The sequence below is a fragment of the Dermacentor variabilis genome, chromosome 8 (assembly GCF_050947875.1).
Source record: "Dermacentor variabilis isolate Ectoservices chromosome 8, ASM5094787v1, whole genome shotgun sequence".
Lineage (NCBI taxonomy): Eukaryota > Metazoa > Arthropoda > Arachnida > Ixodida > Ixodidae > Dermacentor > Dermacentor variabilis.
In genome coordinates this window covers 137,975,863-137,996,052 of record NC_134575.1, presented here as the reverse complement: position 1 = coordinate 137,996,052, position 20,190 = coordinate 137,975,863, and the positions used below count along the sequence as shown (strand labels likewise).

At 45.3% G+C, this 20,190-nt stretch overlaps 1 protein-coding gene across 3 annotated transcripts in view; it reads left to right on the top strand.

Moving 5' to 3' along the window:
• Window positions 1–20,190, top strand: part of LOC142590607 (uncharacterized) — a 78,729-nt gene that overhangs the window by 3,921 nt on the left and 54,618 nt on the right. For all 3 annotated transcript variants that reach the window (XM_075702921.1, XM_075702922.1, XM_075702920.1), the window contains exon 3: window positions 11,482–11,691. In XM_075702921.1, the coding sequence (XP_075559036.1) occupies window positions 11,496–11,691 (196 nt within the window). In that variant the 5' untranslated portion in view covers window positions 11,482–11,495. The remainder of the gene's footprint in view (window positions 1–11,481; window positions 11,692–20,190) is intronic.

Here is a 20,190-nt window from a genome sequence, read left to right as displayed (position 1 = left end):
GCAGTGATACCGACTTTTCTAGATGGCACTAGCTATGCACCATATTTATCACTTTCAATTAAAGACTGGCGCATTTGTTAAAAATCTTTGAATCTAAGCTGACCCTAGAGTTTGGTGTACGATTATTTGGAAAAATCTGTCGGCCTAGATAAGAATAAATATGGTAGTTCTGTCTCTTCTTTCTTATTGCAGCAATTCACTTCTCATTCTGTGTTCGTAACATGATGTTTTTATCAATATTAAAGTATTTCCTTTTTATCGCAGTTAATTGCTTCAAATCCCCCGCCACATTTTGTAAGCAGGGATTATGACAAAATGAGTCCGGCAGATATCAACACGTTATGTTCCCATGTCATGTCACTGTTTGTTAAGGCAATTTTATCATAAAAATTCATCTAATTGCCTTCATAAAGGTGAAGTTTTCATCCCTTCCCATTTTGTACACGGACTGCAATGCTTAGAAATCTTGAATTCTTGCAGTGATTCCAATGCTGGATCTGGTCATTCCAGATTCTCTCTCACCTCAGTGTCTCATTCGGTTTTTTACATCTTTTTGAATTTTAGACTTGTTAACACTCATTCACCTTGTACACATCATTCCTCACCTTCACTTTGAGTACCTACAAGTACAGTGAAACCTCGTTAAACCATAGTTGGCCAGAGCTCTGAAAAAGTACGTACTAAACGGTAGTACTGTTTAACCGAAATAGCATGAGATCGCCCACTTACCTCTCGTAAATGCAACTCAGAGAGAGTGCAATTAAAGGGGAAAAAGACATGCAGTGTTTATTCACTTCGCGCGACAAAAGTGTTATTTTCATTTGATGCCACAGCGGCCTAGCACGACGACAGTGGCCTCAAACTTACTGAAGCTGCGTGCCAGCTTTTCAGCCAGCCCCCTCTTCTCGCCAAACACTCGCATGGCAGATTCCTCGTTGGCATTAAGTATTCTCTGTGCACACACGCAGTAGTGCTGCAGAAGTCCAGGGGCGCCTTTTTCATTGCTGGGTGTTGGAGTTTGGAATAGTTTTCGTTTGGAATAGAATTACGGTATCGCGCCCCTGTTCTCATCACGACGTGCATTCATGAGGCTGACATAACGCATAGCTTCTGCCACTGTCGGTCCTGAATCGTTCGTGCTGTCACTTTCCATGTCGTCCTCATAACTGTCGCTAGTTGACACTTTGGCAACAACAGAGGCAACGATGGCGAAAAGTCGAACCTCGTAGCCGACATCTCTTTGTGGTCGTAGCAGCGCTGCCGAGCAACCTCTTCGCATTCAAAATGCCACTCACCGTAGTCAACAGCAGATCCCTGTCACGTGCCAGCGCCGACTTCTGCCTGTCACGTTCGATATCACGGATGATGTCTAATTTTTCTTCTATGCTGAGCACCCGGCGTCTTTTTTATCCGAGCTTCAGCATGACGCGAGTCCTCGCTAGCACGACACCAGAACGCTCTCTGGCACAGCGTTGAAATGATGTTGATGTGGCTTCACTCGCAAACACACAGGGCGCTTGGAGGCCGTTGTTCCGACCTCTGAGGCTTGTTGTTCTGCCGGGCCGCCCGATGGAGACGACGCACCGCCATTTTTGCATTACGAAAAGTGGAAATGCTACGTTTTAACCAATGCGTACGCGATAAGCTGGTACGGTTTATGCGGATACAAAACACATTATGTTCAATGGCCGCTGAGTCGGGGATTCGACTTTACTGCGTTTAAAATGAAACTACTGTTTAAGCGGGTACGGTTTAATGAGGTTTTACTGTAAATGCTTTATTGCTTTCCTTCTCTTTATTGTCTCTTGTCTTCATATAGTTGTTGCCAACAAAAACTTGAGCTCCTTGGCTCCCCCAATTCTTCTCGTTCACTTACTGCAAAGGTTTTGACTTTGGTCGCCTTGGTGCCTCAAGGTTGGACAAAAGGGTCTATTGGCCAGTTATTACATGCAACATACAATGCAGCACTTATAACAATACCACATATAACGATATACCGGTCATTACGATGAGTTGATCTAGAGTATCAACTTCTGCATTAGGTCTACATAAGAAAAAAACCATATATGACCGCATGTCAGATACAACAAAGTTTTGCCTTCTGGATGCGGTTTTCAAAGCAGGCTGACCTTGACGTTTACGTTCCTAAGTTCCCTTTAAATAAATGATGCTGAGACAGGGTGGAAAGGTTGCCTGCACGAGTTTGTATCTGCCACCATTTCCCTGCATGGCCATGCACCAATTGCGAAAACCACGGAGAGCGTCGCGACTTGGTGCAGCAACCACAAGATGATGCCAGCTGCATTGCATCCATGTTGCTCACGACGGCACTTCATATTATCCAGAGAGAAAGAGAGAGAAAAAGGAAAAATAAGGCTATAGGTTAAATGCTATGTGGCTCGGTGGCACCCACCCTTTCTACAATCTCTATTTCTCTCTCTCGCTGAGCACGGAATATATGTGGGAAATGGGCCGTGGAAGTAGGCCCAAAGCAGTGGACAACCCAGTTTGTAGATTATAGTGCCGACAAAGTGTGAAGCTGTGTTGCTTGAGACGAAGCTGCAAATTTTGCAAGACTCTGAGAAGTATGAGTTCACACAGTCGTCGACGATTCTGAAAACTGGGAGTGCTGTGATCATGAAGGCTGAACGCAGTTGCCATGCCGATCAATGGAGAAAAGGTTAGAGACCTCTTTTCACTATAAACAAATGTTTCAAAAAGGCAGGCTTTCTGTGCCAGGGCACAACACCACTTGGTTGTTAGTGGTACCAACGTGGTGGAAGCCGCTGGACATTATGGAGCCCTGGGAGCATGCCATTGTTTCTAGCCTCTATATCGCTACTAACGGTGAAACAGATGGTGCTTCATTGGAGGAGTTTCTCAGTGCAGATAGTGCTGCCTTGTTCTGTGAAGAGATCTCCGACGAGGTGATCATTGTTGCGACAGATAGAGGCATTTTGTGGTGACAGCAGCAGCATTGACAAGACTGACAGTGGCCCGTCTTTGCCCTCGACCCCAATGGTCACGCAAAATGCACTGTCGTCGATCAAGTCACTCATTGATTTCATGCACACTTAAGGATTGCCGCTAGTATTCACACAGCAGCTGGATGCGATCCACACTACAGTTGTAAACATGAAAATACTGCAAAAGGGAGTGCAGATGTCTGACTATTTCAGCCTACCTAATGCTGAACATGCTGTTTGAAAGCATAAACAAACATTTTATTTTTCACAGTGTACTTTCTACAATGTCTATTTTATAGCACAAGTGGCAAATTAGTGTTAGAAGATACAAGGGTATATTTGCCAGCTTTCTTTCTTTGTTTTTACAGCAATCCAGTTATAGCAACGATCGGTTGTAACAACATTTTTCATTCTCTGATATTGTTATATGTGGACTGCACTGTAATCCCTACACCTGAAACACACATCTGCCATGATACCTCAAGGTTGCTGGCAAGTAGTTCCAAGTCTAGGTTAAACACACATTCTGGTGTCATGTAAACATGAGAATTTCCGAATAGTGGTTTTGAACATTTTGCTATTCGAGATTCACCTCAAAAAAATTTCAGTGGCAATTCAGTGGCAAATACAAGAAGGATGTGTTGCGGGGTGTTACTTCACACTTCTGGGCTCTTAGAGCTACAGTCCTCCACCACATTGCAAAGTGTTGTCAGGAGCTCACTTGACACGTCCTGCCCCTATGAAAAGTGCAGTGCAACCAACGGTGCTCCAGAGTAGACCACCATAAGTCGCACTATGTATGTACACATTTTATTTTATTCACAAGTTTTCCAGTTTGCTTAAAGAAAACCAGAAGGGTAAGGACTAAAGGCGCTAGCGTGCGCCTGACTGAAGCCCTGATCGCTGTACAATCTGCACTCCAGCGAAGCAATCAGGACAGCATAAGAATGAGGAGGAAAGAAAAAAAAGAAGAGGGGGGGGGGATTTGAACAAGGAATGCATGAGGCAAGATCGAGAAGAAACTTATCCCCTACAAGCTAATAAAAACAAGCACACGATGTGGCACGTATACACATACATGCTCTTCTGAGCTCTCTCATCCCCGTTTTAACTCTGCCACATGACCGGCTTCCCACACTTCACACATATGCGCTTTTTCTCACTTTGACACTCCTAACACTAGCATATTAAAAAAAATATTTGACTTTGCGAAGAGCAATTATCGGTTCTGTATATTTAGCTTAGCTAAAATACAGCGTTCTTATGCAGTGAAGCATATCTGCTGTACAGTGAAGCATGCCAAATGTGGAAAATGGTCTGGTAAGCTCTCCTTATGCAGATGTGCACAGCCATCTACAGCGATATTACCAAGACCGAGAGACTTCTAATCAGAATAAAAGCTGTGGTACAACACTTCCTTCTGTTTACAGTTCCTCTAGTCATTGCAATAATCTACATTTTCAATGTGTGAATTGTTTTACTTTTGCAATATTTAACTTCCTACATGCACTAAGGCAGCTGCATCATGCTTTCCCATTCATCAGCCTCTGTGTATCTGAGATTTAGTTAACATGTCCCACTGCACAAAATTTGGTCTCGCACTGCTGCAGGACAAGTAATTAATTCCAACATGGAATTAATGGAATTTCCATTCAATCTGGAAATATTCATCCCAAGTCACTATTCGCACATGTCTTAATGCATACTCATCTACCCAAAAAAGTGGACACTGGGACAACTGCCACTGTAGTGCCGTTCTAGAGCACCACCAATGCAAGGTGGCGGGTGTGGATGCCACTCCCACTGGCAGCAAGTTGTCCTTTAATACAAAACATTATTAGGATCTATCTGTGAGCTGCTTTGAACATCTAGCCAGGTAGGTTCAATAATAACTAAGGTGATGTGTCCGATGGTGCCTCCGCTGTTAGGCCTAACGAGCACTTCTTTGCCTGGTGTTGGCGACCGATGTTTCAGTTTCTTACTGAGTCGACGCCATTGCAATGATCGTAGGGCTCTCAGGAAACAGAGAAATCATCTCGCCTGCGAAAGTGAGAATATAGGAACAGACTTTCTTCTTGACCATCATTTTCAATGACACCGTGCATGCGTCTAATGTTTGAAAAGTTGATTCAGAAATTTTTAGGTGTCTCGAACTTAGGTTGTCATCATACACTGGTTCAAGAGTGAAGCTAGTGGTGCTGTGACATTGATATTCAAGTAATTGAGCAGGTGCAAAAGTAAGTCGGCGACTGTAAATTAATGTCGTCGTTAACTTGTTTTGCATGTCATCCATGATGGGGCAATGAAACATCCTCCCCGAAACTGAAAGTGTTGGCTAGACATATCTTTAAATGTATATTCGTTCGTTCCGAGTACTTCGTAAACTTCGAATTCTAAATTCTGAGCCATAGCAAATATTAAATGGCATGCTATTCATTCCAATGCTTGGAAATATTAAATATTCACACAAGCCTAGTACAGTGAGATCCTGATAATTCGGAATGTCTAAATTCGAATTTATGGTTAATTTAAACAGCTCTGTTGGTCCCGGCAAAGTTCTCTGTATGGAAATTGAGAAAAATTCCGGAAAATTCGAACACCAAAAACCACACAACGGTTATATAGAACAAAATTTTTTATGCATTACTTATTGGACTAATTCTAGCCAAGGGCGAAGGTTTGATTCATTGCTACCTACCGTAATGTCACGGGCCATAAGAATTACTGGGAAAGACATGAGGGAAGCCGAGACCGAACCGGAGCAAGCAAAGCAACTACCAGCCTCCTTCCTCGTCCAGCTTAAAAACAGCAGGAAGGAGCCCTCGGCATGCGCTTGACCATGGTACTGCACACTCACTTGCCGCCTCCCTCCTAGCATGTGCTCGATTATGTCTTCTCCAATGTTGGGCATGTGGTAGTATGGCATACGTCAAGCCACCATCCTTCTTGGCTCACCCTTGCACATTTTTCTTCACACCCTTAGCAAATGAGCTGGGATGTTATTGCACTTGTACTGTATACGGAACCTAGGCTTCTTCTGGCCATGTTTTCGCTGATGGAGGAAAGATAAAACTTTTTCAATGCGAGGCCAGTCACAATTTTGGTTTTGTACACGATTGATCAGACGCTATATTATAAAAGGGCTCTCCTCAGTTCGAACTCCCATTTTATTCGAATAAATTTCTGGCCCCTTAGAGTTCGAATGAATGAAGCTCTAATATATAATAATATGAATATTCAGTAGCCTGGCAAGACATCCTCCCAGGCCTTCCGATTTTCCCAGGAGACTCCTGAATTTTGACCATTTTGTATAATTGTAGGACCAAAAAAGATATAAAAGAAAGAAAGATAATTTGTTCCGATGCAAGATCTGCACTGAGGCATTTCTTGGCGAACCAAAGGCAGTTTGGCTGTATCTATCTATCCAGCGTGTACGTCTTGGTGCTGTCTTAGTCACTTCATTAACATGCTATATGTCAGAATAGAGAGTTTTCAAGTAGGGGCCCCTAACTTTGCGGCCGCAAAGATCTCTGCACACACGGCCTTTGCATCATGCGGGAGTGATAGGCTTTAGAATAGGGTTTAGTGATCGCTCTTTGCGTTGCACACTTGCAGCGTACTTGATGACGAGAACAGAAGCTGTGTCAAAGAGTAATCTAAGAAACAGTGGCCTAATTGCTGTTATCATGCATGTTTCAACAATAAATACAAGTCTGGCTACTAAAATATTAGCTGGTACTAAACTTCACAGTTTGAGCTCCGAATCCAATCTCGCTTGTCGTTAGACAAAGCAATCCAAAATGCATTTGAGCCACACGAGCCTACTGTAAACAAGTCTATCCACCTCCAAACTAACAGCGATTTCTCGCTCAACTTTTGTTTTGTCCGTGAAATGAGAGGAAGCGACAACCTACGACACCGTTTATAGCTTTTGATAGCCACAGAATTACTATGACTGAGGCCGAATGTGGTACATGGCGAGAGCCACCACTTTGACGGGTAGCGCCATGTTCGTTGATGCAAAAGCTTCGTGTCGAGTTTGTGTCACTGCAAATGTGCCAATGCAAATGCTGAACTCCCTTTGTGTCTTGCACATACGCAGTGGCATTGACGCTATTTCTTTGTAGCAGCAAAACCTTTCTGGCCCATATTCGAAAACTCCAGAATGTGCCTGGCATGACATGAGTAAATTACATGATGTCATGTTCAGTGCAGGCATGCATACTTGGTTGGTCTTGCGGTAAGCATTTGCCTACAAGCCGTGACTGTCACACTGTGTTGCATCTTGGGTTATAAAAACCACATTTGTTGACGATCAAGTGTTGACGATGGTGTGTTCTCTTCGCCTTATTGGAGAGTCTACAAATCTGGCCACAGCACCCTTCCTGCATCGTGGTGTGGAGAAGCATCGTATCTTTTTCCAACCATGCTCGTAGGATAAGCCCCGCACGAACCCGTCTCCACAATTTGTCAACTATATCAGATAATATTTGCATGTGTGCATTTGACCCTGAGACGAAAGTGCTTGCTGCTGCACCAAATTGTCTTTTTGCCTGTGCCAAGACCTGCACCGAATAGTGTCATCTTGTAGTAGGAACAGGCAGAGGGAACCGCCCTGCTTTTCCAAGGTGAGGCACTCAAAAAGAGATTGTAAAGAAAGGTCGCAATGTTCGATGGTGACAGTGAGGAAGTTGGTAATCGATAAAATGCAGGTATCAGCTTCAAGTTATTTGGCACCGGGTAGATCGACAGGATAGCGGGAGAGGCACTCGGCATCCTGACGTAGTTGCCCAGATTTATAGGACACAGAATGTGTACTCTTGTAAGAGTGAAGCCCAGCGTCCAAGATGGCCTGGTGGGTCTTTGAGTGAGGACAGCCAACATTAAGTGTGGTGATCTGTGACAGAAAAAAGGTGGCCGAAGAGGTTAAGAGCAGCGCTTAGAAATGGCCCAAACAATTACAAGGCACTCGCGTTTGGTTATTGAGTAATTCCGCTCTGAGACTGAGAGAAGGCACCTAGCATAAGCGAATACGCAATTTGCATCCCGTTGATGTTTGGACAAGATAGCACCAGTGCCATGGCCACTTGCATCAGTGCAAACTTCCATGTGGGCAGATGGATTGAAATGGCCCCAAATTAAGCTTGTTCCCGTGCCCAAAAGAAACTAATGTCCTTCTTAAGAAGATCGGTGAGAGGACAAGCGATGTTGACAAAATTTTTTATCTATGAACTCAGCCCCAGGAAACTTCGGACATCAGCCGACGAATGAGGAAGTGGAAATTCTCTAACAGCACATATTTTGTCAGGGTCAAGCTGTATATCAGTAGCGTTGACCAAGTGTCCGAGTACTCATATTTGACAACCACCGAAATGGCGTTGGGCTGAATTGAGGTGTAGGCTGGCCCGTCGAAAGACATCAAGAATGGTTGATGGCGAAGGGCCTCAAACTTTGGGGAAAAACAATGATGTCATCAAGGTGACAGAGCCATGTAGACCACTTAAAACAACTTAAAAGAGAGTCCACATGTGTTTGAACATAGCAGGGGCATTATATAGTCCGAAAGGTGTGACTTTAAATTGGTAGAGGCCATCTGTGGTTATGAGAGCCATCTTCTCAAGATCCTTTTCATCAGCAGCAGTTTGCCATTAGCCCGAAACTAAATCGATCGAAGCAAAATAACTGGCACCATGTAAGCAATCCAGCACATCATCAATACCGGAAGAAGATTCACATCCTTTTTCGTAATCCTGTTCAGATGGCGAAAATCAATGCGGACCTCCAGGTATTGTCCTTTTTGATTATGCCGATGGACTGCAGGAGGGCTCGATGATGTCTTTGGAGAGCACTTTATCCACCTCTGTTTGTATAACCTGGCACTCAGCTGTTGACACGCGACAAGGCCATTTGTGGATAGGAGGAGCGTTGCTGGTGTAGGTAAAATGGGTGACAACATTAGTTCGGTCTAGCAGACAATTGTTGAAAGCAAATAGACCGAGGTAGAACACCAAGATGCAGTTGAATTCATCGGCATAGGCAGGACTCGGGTCGAGAGCTATCATTTTATTAAACTAGTCTTGACAAGAACTGGGGGGTGTCAAAGATTCAGCAGAGTCAGACGTTAGATCAAGTGTTAACGCAGAAACCGCAAAGTCACTCAATGGGTACAGCATGGCGACTGTTACACCTTGGGCAAGAACCTGCAGAGATGACCCAAAGTTCAAGAAGGGGGAGCCACACATGATTGGTGGTAACTTTGACAACAGTGCTGGGAAGGGCTTTTCGTTGTGTCAGGAGAATGTCATAGAGCATCATGTTGTCCATCGCAAAGAGATAGGAAATGAGGCATGGGGATGTAGGCCACTGCATCAGGTTGCAGCCAAATAAATTCAACGCACCGAAGTTGGGAAGGGTCTGTGGCAGTTTCGGCAGGGTACTGGGGAAGCTCAAGGCAGAGAAAACGGGTTGAACAATCTGTTAGTGCAGAATGGACTGTCAAGAAGTTTGTCCTTAGAATCACTTCCAAGAATCACTTCATTAGCCATAACAAGGTTAGAAAAATGTGAAGCTTATACAGAGCTGACTTACGGCCACGTCCTCTGCTACAGAGGTCTTCCAGATAAGAGGGAATATAGCGTAGGATTTCTAATTCATGAGGACATACGGGCAACATTGATTCTACAGTATTGACACGTGTATAGCTAGTTTGTTTTCGGTGAACATTTTTCATGGGCCAATCTCTGTTACAGTGTTTTCATTCAGCTTAAGACACACCTTTCTGTATTGGAAGTTTCTCGAATTTTATCACTGGTTTTATCTGTTGTCGTCGAACCTTGTGTAATCAGATTGTATGCGCGACACTAATTGTGTATTACTTTCTTGACAGCATGAAGGCACCAGCAATTACACGGGAACCTTTGACGAGTCATGCATAAAAGCCGATGCGCTTGACCCACAGATCAAATGTCAATGATCAATGAGTGTGCTCGCCGCCATCGTGTTGAGTGTTACTGGTTACTGGTTTTGCTGACATGTTTGCCTAATGCATTGTGCCACTGGGGTTATTCACCATCACTACAATGTGACAGTATTAATAAAAGGGTAACAGCCATCGTAATAAAACTTATTAGGAGATATAGATTACAGGTAGTAAAAGCCTACTCCAACCTCCAGCGATGATGGTGGAGAAATGGATCAGTTTATGAGAGTGTTGAATTAGTAATGAGAAAGGTGCAAACTCAGTATACTGTAGTCATGGGTGACTTTAATGCAAATGTGGCAGAAAATTGGATGGGAGAATGGACAACTGGCAACTACGGCATCAACACTAAGAGTAGTAGACGTGAGGTGTTGGTAGAGTTCGTGGAAAGGAAGCGTCTTCAAATGATGACAGGAAGTTGACTAGGTGGAATAGCAGGAAGTGAACCTGGAAAAGCCCAAATGGATAAACAAGAAATGAAAAAAAAAAAACTTTTTGCTCTCTTCCGACCCTAGCATAGTACAGGATGTAGAAGTGTTAGGTATGGTAAAGTGCACACACCATAGTTTAGTGAGGTCTAGGATTGTTCTCAATTTGAAAAGAGATAGACCAAATTATTTAAGAGGAAACAGGCCAACGTAGACATAGTCAGGTGGAAAGTAGAGGAATGCAGGCTTGTGCTTGCAAACAAATATGCAGCTTTAGAACAGAATTATGAAAATAACAAAGGTAATGAATGAAACTGTTACTAGGATGATTTCAGAAGCATGAACTGATGTGGGAGGTAAGGCTCAAAGGCAACAAGTAGGTAAGCTCTCCCGAGCAACAAAGAATCTAATAAAGAAACAAAACATGATGAAAGTTTGCTCACTGCAGGCATTATCAAATCTCCACTGGTAGCTTATTGCTGTCATTGAAAAGAAAAGTGTAGAATAATTGCATTCTACCGGTACCAACAGATGTGGCAATAACGAAGATGCTCAAGAACAATTTAAGGACTGCACAATAAGCAATGGAACAAAAAAGGTGATTAGGTGCAATTTGAAGAAACTGGGAGAGAGCAGTGTGGATCTCGGAGCAAACAGGGGTAGCTAACATTCTAGTTCACATTAATAAGAAAAAAATAGAGCTGGGCAGGCCATGTAATGCATTGGGCAGATAATCATTGATCTATTAGAGTTATGGAGTGGGTGCTAAGGAAAGCACAATTGAGGACAGCAGAAAGCTAGGTGTGATGATGAAATTGAGAAATTTGCAGGCACAATTTGCCCAACTTGAAATTGGCTGGAGCAAGACAGGGGTAACTGGACACCACTGGCAGAGGCTGCCCAAGGTCATTTAAGAGTTGCACATATCCAATGACCTAAGTTGGCGACAAAAAGAAAAGAAAGGTTAATTGAAGAGTGACACATAACCGAGTGCCACAAACACGGTCACCCAATTTGTGAAGTGCCCCTTTATCTATTCTGTTGTTGTATTTACCTCTTGTTCTCGATGCTGTGACAGGACTGTAATCACTTGAATTATTTTCTGCAGGCCTCACAAGTGCAATGAGCCCTGGTGAATGCATCACTGTTGCCAAAGTGGCATGCCATCCCACTTCCAAGGTCATTGGTCAGGTTGAGGTTGGCATGCAGTGCAGCTTGCCTCTGGCTGACAAGTCTGTCGAGTGCTCCTTCAAAGCAGGCAGCGAGTCGAGGAGCGTGCAGACTACGGAGACTGTGGATCAGTCAAGCTCCATCTCAGGTGGGCAATGACTGGTGCTTCTCTTACTTTTGCTTGCTTGTGTGAGTTTGTGGTAAAAGGCCAAGTCTGCATAGCTTGGTATGACCTGCTGGAGTATGTATTGCATGCTGATTGGGGCAAAATGTAAAAATACTACTTTACTGAGCACATTGAGGCACCTTAGGTGGTAGAGCTTAATTCAGAGCCTTTTCGTCCTGGTGTTGTTATAGCCCTTACATTGCTTTACGATAATGTTGAACCCAGTGAGTCACTTAGTTATGCCTTAATCACTACCTGTATTAGTGTAAAAATGGAAATATAGATGAATGCGGAATGCAAGTCCACCCCTGTGTTTGAGGTGAATGAAACTGAAACTGAAAATTTTTTAATGCAGTGAAGTACAAGACATACTTTGGTTTATCAATATGCTCACTCATTGAGAGAAGAGAAAACCGCAGGCAACTGTAAGGATTTTTTTTCTGGGACGGCTGTGAGTCATGACATCCCACAGCATACAGATGGGTGATGACTAAGCAGGACTAGGCATGCGCAGTAGTGTCATCAGGCAATGAGCAGCATGCACTGGGCACTGGCCAGGGATGACTGCCGCCTGCCTGTAGTTGTGTGTTCAAGTGACTGCTGGCCATGCACTCGTTTCGATAGTCTTCGTCAACAGCAACTTCATGTTTTTCACTCAGTGTTTGCAGGCTGCAGTGGTTGACGAGACTTCTTCCATACCGCCAATTTGTCCCAGTGGATAGTTGTTCTTCCGCAGCACTCTTGTTACAATGTGCTGAAAGATCATCTGCCTTTGTTGATGTGAAAAGCCCAGCCTTTTCACTTCAAGAAATGACATACTAGCGAGCAGATTCAATTGACTTTGCAATGAATTGAATCTGCTGTTTTGGTAGCGCTCGCATACGCTACTCACAAAGAAGTTCCCCAACAGTGTCTTCAAGTTCAATGTCAACAGGGTAGCCATTCTGCAACCAAGCTTCCAGTTAAAATTGACAGTTACACTCTTACACTTTCTGTTCGCAGAAACCAAATGGTGCAATGCCACAATCCTCCAGTACACTTCCACCTATTTTATCACATTGTTTTCAAGTGGTGCCGTGCTCCCAGATGCGCCGCAGAAATAAGCGTCCTTTCCTCAAAATCACCACATACAGTGGAACCCCGGTTATACGACCCCCGGTTTTGAGATGACCCAGGTTTTACGACGGATTAGCGCAGTCCTGGCGAAGTCCCCATGGAAGCAATGCATTAAAAACCCCAGTTATCCGATGCAAATTTACGCCTGACCCGCGCTATATGACAACCCTCGCGAAGCGCAGGACAGAACGGCGGACGAAAGAAAAGTGCCGCAGGTCTCTTTCCTCGCTCCGTCTCTCCGCATGCGGAGCGCTTGACACCGCCTTTTCTTCTCCACAATCACTTTCTCCCTCTCTTCTCGGTGGCGTCGCCTCTCGTCACGTTGGGAAAGTGTTTCTCGTCCCCCCACCAGCAGCCGCCCGTGACGCCCTCTGTGCTGAAATAGCGCCTTTTCTTCTCCACAATCACTTTCTTCCTCTCTTCCCGGTGGCATCGTCTCTCGTCATGTTGGGGAAGCGTTTCTCTCCTTACAGTTTCCAGCAGCAGATCGCCGACAAGGTAGCGCGGAGAGGCCTAGGTATATCGCACGTGTTCTTCATCGTAATCCTAGCGACCAGCATTCAGCGGAGGTCTTGAGTTGTGTGGAGCAACACGAGGCACGATGTTCCGAAAGCAGACAATTCTGTCGCTCAGCAATAAGCTGAATATTATCGAGGAAGCGGAAAAGCAGCATGGAGCCATGAAAGCCAGCATTGCCCGGGACCTTAATATACCCAAATCTTCGCTTAAGACGATCCTGGCAAACAAAGCTGTGATATTGCAGAATGCCAACAAGTTCAGGCTTAAGCGGAAAGTGTCAAAAGAACGACAGCATGAAAAGTTAGAAAACGTTCTCGTCAAGTGGCTGCACCAAGCATGGAGCTCTGCAATCAACTTTGACGGCGCCATTCTAAAAGAAAACCCGCTCCTGTGTACAGCTGTACAGCCGCTCCTGTGGAGAAAGCACTTCCGTGGACGTTTCGACGGTGAACGAGTGGATGGAGTCGCTGCCAGAGATGATTACTGCGTACAAGCCCTGCGACGTTTTCAACGCCAATGAGAGCAGTATTTTTTACCATATGCAGCCCAAGCAAACCCTTGCGTTTAAGGGTGACAGCTGTCATGGTGGCAAGTGTAGTAAAGAGCATGTGACGGCACTGTTCTGTGCTAACGAGGACGGTTCCGAGAGGCTGCCTGTGCTCGTTGTTGGGAAGTATGTAAAGCCATGGTGCTTTAAGAACTTGAAGACGCTGCCGTGCAGCTACAACTTCAACAAAAAGGCCTGGATGACGTCTTCGCTCTTCAGCAATTTTTTGCAGCAGCTGGATAACAAAATGGGTGCTAAGGCGAGAAAAATATTGCTTTTCGTGCACAACTCACCGTGCCACCCACCCGATATGTCCAGCCTGAGGAACATAAAGGTTGTTTTTTTTCCCGCCCAACTGCTCAAGCCGACTGCAGCCGCTGCTCAAGCCGACTGATGCCGGCATCATTAAGTGCGTCAAGCAAGGGTGCCGGAAGCGCTTAGTGCAGCATCTGCTGGCAGTTATGCAGCGCAGCGAGTCGTAAAAAAAGATCACTGTGCTCGATGCCATGCATTTTATTGCCAGTTTGTGGAACGCGGTGTTGCGAAGCACTATCGCTAACTCGTTCAAGCACTATGGCTTTAAGCAAGAGACTGCCTCTTCTGCTGGGGACGCAACAACCTCGATGCTGCTCGAGGCCGATGCAGGCTTCGCCGCCGTCGATTTCGAGTGTTTAAACCTCACCACAACACAATGTGTTGGCGGGCTAGTTGGTGCGGATGCATAAATACTTCGTTTAGAAAAAAAGGCACCTTGTCCTGTCGCCTTTTCTTGTGTCCGTTGTTTTGCGCTAAACGAAGTATTTATGGATCCTCACCACAACCTTCACCGAGTACGTGGAGGTCGATGACAACGTTGCTATCTACGGCGAGGTGTCGCTGGATGACACCATCGAGGAGGCTTTGCCTAGTGCCAACACCACTGTGACATCGGACGAGGACAACGGCGACGCCAAAGATGCCGTGCCTGTGCCTACCACGTTCACCGAGGGGCTACGGCACATAGACGGCATCCGGAACATCATCTGTTCATGCGACGCCACAGAGGACCTCCTTTTGGACGTTGCCCTTGGTTCACAGATCAAACAAAGTCCAAAAGAAACTTACCGACTTTTTTTGAAGTTCATGCCGGCTGGCAGGAATCGCGGCAGTGGGCAGTGGAGTGCTGTAAGGGTTCGTTTGAATAAAGCATGATTGGTACCTGTACTGCAGCATTAATTCTTATCGCATTTACTTTTTTGGTAATTTAGGTTTCCAAGCGCTGCAGAGTATGTTAGTAGCTTACATTGAAGTTTCTCGTAAATCCGCCATGCGAAATAAGTAATATTTTTATAGGCGTAATTTATGTTCAGATTTTATTATGTCCACATTTTACGACGCTTTTTCGCGGTCCCAGGAAAGTCGTATAATTGGGGTTCCACAGTATATATATATAATGAAGTCAAGCCCTGACATGTTATTTTTGCACCCTTAGCAGTATTAACACGTGCTTGCATAAAGTTTGCAAAGGTTCCATGTTTGCCATGGCAACAACAAACAACAAAGCTTGTTTATTTTGGCTCACAGTATACAGGGAAAACATAGTAAGATTGTGCTAAAGGTATTTTGCAACACCTTGGTAATTCAGGCGCATACGGTTGCAGCAGGAGAGTTGCAAAATGGTTTACGTAATGTTTATTGATACTAATGGTAATTTGAGTGTGTTCTTTGTCACTGTTTAATAATAATAAACAAATACAAAAATAACATGTAGAAAGGCTGCAATACATCTCAGCAGTCCAAATTGTTACAGTAGAATCTCAGCTATGCTGTGAAACAAGGATTAGAGAAACGTGGAAATCGATTTACAAGGTATATACATAAGACAGGCTGAGCAGGCAAGTCCCTCGCATCGTCGTCTTCAGCCCAAGCTCGTGCTCACCTTCTTCCACTTTGCTTTCAGCATTGTGACATATGTCCCTCTGGCGTGGAAATGCCATTCTGGTGCATCTTATGTGGATGAAGACTGGTAGCGTTTAAGTAAGGTGGCCAACATGGACGACGTCACGGGGAGGCTGGGCATGGCAAGCAGGAGTGGTGACCGGAGAGATTTCATATGCTACATTTGTCACCTGGCGGAGGACCCTGTGAGGACCGACGTACAGCAACATTAACTTTTTCCGATAGGCCGATGCGACGGGTCGGAGACTATAGAAGGACAAGGTCCCTGGGAAAGAAGTTGGAACAATGGTGGTGGCTGTTGTAGGTTATCTGCTTGTTCTGGGACTTAGAAAGGCGACGATGAGCAACTTGACATGTCTGCTTGGCTCTGCCAATGACATCTCAGGCCTGCTCTAATGCAGAATGTTGAATGACGGGCAGGATGGTGTCGAAAAGCAATACAGGGCAGTCTACTTATAACGATATCAAGAACAACAAAATATCCTATCGTTATAACCGATCATCACTATATCTGGACTGCTGTAAAAATTTTTTTCAGAAAAGCTGCTGAACATACCTTCATAACTCCGAAATCGAATTTTCCACTTACGATTAAAAAATTTACCTTGTATAAAGAAGGCTGTGAAAAATGAAACATTTATTTATACCTCTAAACAACGTGTCAAGCGTTAGGTGCGCTGAAATAGTAAGAAATCTGCACATGCTTTCGCGCGCTGGCGGGACGCGCTATAGGTGGCAGAATGTGGCAGATACAAACTCGTGTTGGCAAACTTTTCGCCCTGTCTTGGTTAAACGGAACTGGACTGGTTGCAGAATTTCGATTGTTATATCCGATATGCGGTGAATAAAATATCGTTATAGTATATGGGTTTTTTCTCATAGCCCTAATGCATAAGTTGGTACTCTGAAGTCAACTTGTCGTTATAACAGATACCGTATTTATTCGCGTATAACCCGCACCAAAATGTGAAAAAACGCGTTTAAAAAGTGGGGGTGCGGGTTATCTGCGAATTTTTTCCTTGGGAGGGGGGGGGGGGTCGGCTTCACCGCAATGTGCGGCGGCCTCCCCGTGTAGTCCGCCATCCCCATCGTCATCGACGCTTGTCAAGCCGATGAAGGGCCAACGAAAGGCCAGCATTGTTGAGCCTCGCGTTAGGCGCTGTTTAGTGTACTTACCCCAGTTTGCACTGTTTGCCTGCTTTGTTTTGGCATCATGAGTGCGACTCGACGGCAGTGTTTCACAGCGAAAGAGAAGCTAAAGATTATAGCCGCTGCCGAAGAAATCGGCAACAGAGCTGCTGCAAGACAGCATGACGTCGACGAGTCGTGCATTCGCGACTGGAGGAAGAAAAAAAGAGAGTCTCGAAGCAACGAACCGGAACAGGCGAGCGTTTCGGGGTCCGAAGACTGGCGCGTACCCCCACCTCGAGACGCAGCTTGCGAAGTTCATTGAGGAGCAGAGAAGTCGTGGCCACGCTGTTTCGACTGAGATGGCGCAAATGGAAGCCCTGAAGTTGGCCCGGGAATTGAACATTCCACGTGAGTTTCGTGCAAGCCGTGGATGGCTTCAGCGCTTCATGCGAAGACATGGATTTTCTATGCGGCGGCGAACAACCATGTGCCAGCGGCTTCCTGAAGCCTACGAGGAAAAGTTGTTGAACTTGCAACGATATGTGATCGCACTTCGGAAGGAGCACAGCTATTTGCTGTCTCAGGTGGGAAATGCTGATCAAACACCTGTGTACTTTGAGATGCCGATGGACACGACCATGAAAAAAAAGGGCTCCAAATCAGTCAGCGTGCTGACCGGCGGAAATGCCAAGCTGCGCTGCACAGTCATGCTATGCGCTTTGGCTGACGGCACGAAACTGCGCCCGTATGTCATTTTCAAACGCAAGACGCTACCTGGCATTCCACTGCCCCCAGGAATCGTTGTGCGTGCGGAAGAAAATTCGTGGATGAACAGTGGCCTAGTCGGTGACTGGCTTCGAGTAATCTGGGAGCGAAGACCAGGTGCCTTGCTGGCACGCCGGTCGATGCTCGTACTAGATTCCTTCAGAGGCCACTGCACTGATGCGGTGAAGGCTCGCCTTGCCGAGACCAGCACCGACCTCGTCATAATACCTGGCGGCATGACGTCCATGCTACAGCCACTCGACGTGTGCCTGAACAAGCCGTTCAAGGCACACGTGAAGCGGCTGTATGCCCAGTGGATGGCCGACGGCATTTACGCCCTCACACCGACGGGACGCGTGCGAAGGCCTGATATTCCATTGCTGTGCCAGTGGATCGTGGATGCGTGGAAAGCGATACCGGCCGATTTGGTGCGCAAAAGCTTTAAAAAATGTGCGATCAGTAAAAGTCTGGATGGTTCCGAGGACGACTACGTCTTTGAGAGTGGCGATGAAGCCTCGGATGGCAGTAGTGAGAGCGGCGACGATTAAGAATCGGATAACCAGTGACGTGGTGGCGGTCGTTTGAATAAATGTTCTGAAAACGAAATGATCACTGAGTGTGAGTTGCATCTTTCTAGCGCTCATTTTTTTTTTTCAGGTAAACGTGCGGGTTATATGCGAGTTTTTTTTTTTTTTTTCCGCCGAGTTCAAAGTTAGGGGTGCGGGTTATACGCAGGGGCGGGTTATACGCGGGTAAATACGGTATATCATTATATGTGTTATTATAAGTGGGCTGCACTGTAGGGGGTTGTGGCCGTACAATAGATAAAATTATGAGTAACCCGCTATGTTGTGGTGCGAGGAATTGTACGCGAATTTGGTGAAGGGGAGAGCACTGTCCCAGTCACAGTGGTCATCGGAAATTTACATTAAAAGCATGTCTGGGATGGTGCAATTAAGGCGCTCAGTAAGGCCGTTTGTCTGCAGATGGTAGGCAGTGGTAAGCTTGTGTTTGGTGGCACGTGAACGGAGTAGGTCAACCACAACTTTGGAGAGGAAACACCAGCTGCGATCTGTACATCGTGATGAAGGATGATGTCATGCAAAAGGAACTCGGCAACATCTGTTGTGCAGGATGTCGGAAGAGCTTTGGTGATTCCATACCGAGTTGCATAATAGGTAGCGTCAGCAATCCCCTTGTTGCCAGAAGCAGAGGTAGCAAAGGTTCAATCAGGTCTAACCCAATGCGAAAGAATGTTTCTGGAGGCACGACAGTAGCTTGAAGGCGACCAGCAGGGAGTAGAGGTGGCTTTTTCTGGCACTGACATAACTCGCAAGAAGCAATGTAGCAGCGGACAGATCGGTATAGACTGGGCAAAAGCGGCATCGGACATGATTGTATGCACAAGAAACACGAAAGTGATCAGCAGTGGGTACATCGTGTAACTGAGAGAAAATGGGCTTCTTTGACTAATAAAAATCAGGCCCCTTGGTTAATGAGGGTCTCGAATCTGGCAACATTGATGCCTTCAGGTAGCATATGTGGGTTTATTGACCAGTTGCCTTCACCCAAAAAGATCACGTTCTCGTGACACCTACGGCAAAAAGGACGTTTCACGTCCGCCGCCAAGGTCTGTGAGTGGTGGCGCTGGCTAGCACTCCCAGGGTTCTACTAGGACACATAAATACTTAAGAAAGTGGATGGGGAATCGGCACCGCGGTTGCTCAATTGGTAGAGCATCGCACGTGAAATGTGAAGGTTGTGGGTTTGGTTCCCACCTGTGGCAAGTTGTTTTTTCATCCACTTTAATTTCCATTAATTTATCGTTTCTTTATTTTCATTTATTAAGCGCAAGTAATTCAATAGAAAGCGGGTGCACGTTTGATTCAGGGGTGTGTTAGTGTCGGGCAAATACTGCCAAATGAACCATCGGTCTGTTTCGGTGTCTTTTCTGCTTCTTGTTTAATTTGACCTACTAGATGACTCAGTTAGTTTCGTCAATCCTGTCAGAATCAAATTAACGGAAGTTGACTGTACCAATTTTTAATCAGAAGTTGTGAAACTATCGCAGTCATCAGCAATCTCGAGGATATACAAGTAAGAGAAGCGGAAGAATTCGATACTGACCTGTACAATACCCAGAGGAGTCAGAATACTTCTATTAGGAACAGTAATGAACAGGATACAGAACCTCCTCCTATAACTAGCGATGAGGTCTGAAGGGCCTTGCAAGACATGAAACGAGAAAAAGCGGCAGGGGAAGATGGAATAACAATAGACTTAATCAAGGATGGAGGAGACACAATATACTTGGAAAACCGGTAGCTCTTTATATGAAGTGTCTATCGATTGCAAGGGTCCCAGAAAAACTGGAAGAATGCAAGCATTATACTAATCCACAAAAAAGGTAGACGTTAAACATTTGAAAAATTATAGGTTCATTAGCTTACTCCCAGTATTATATA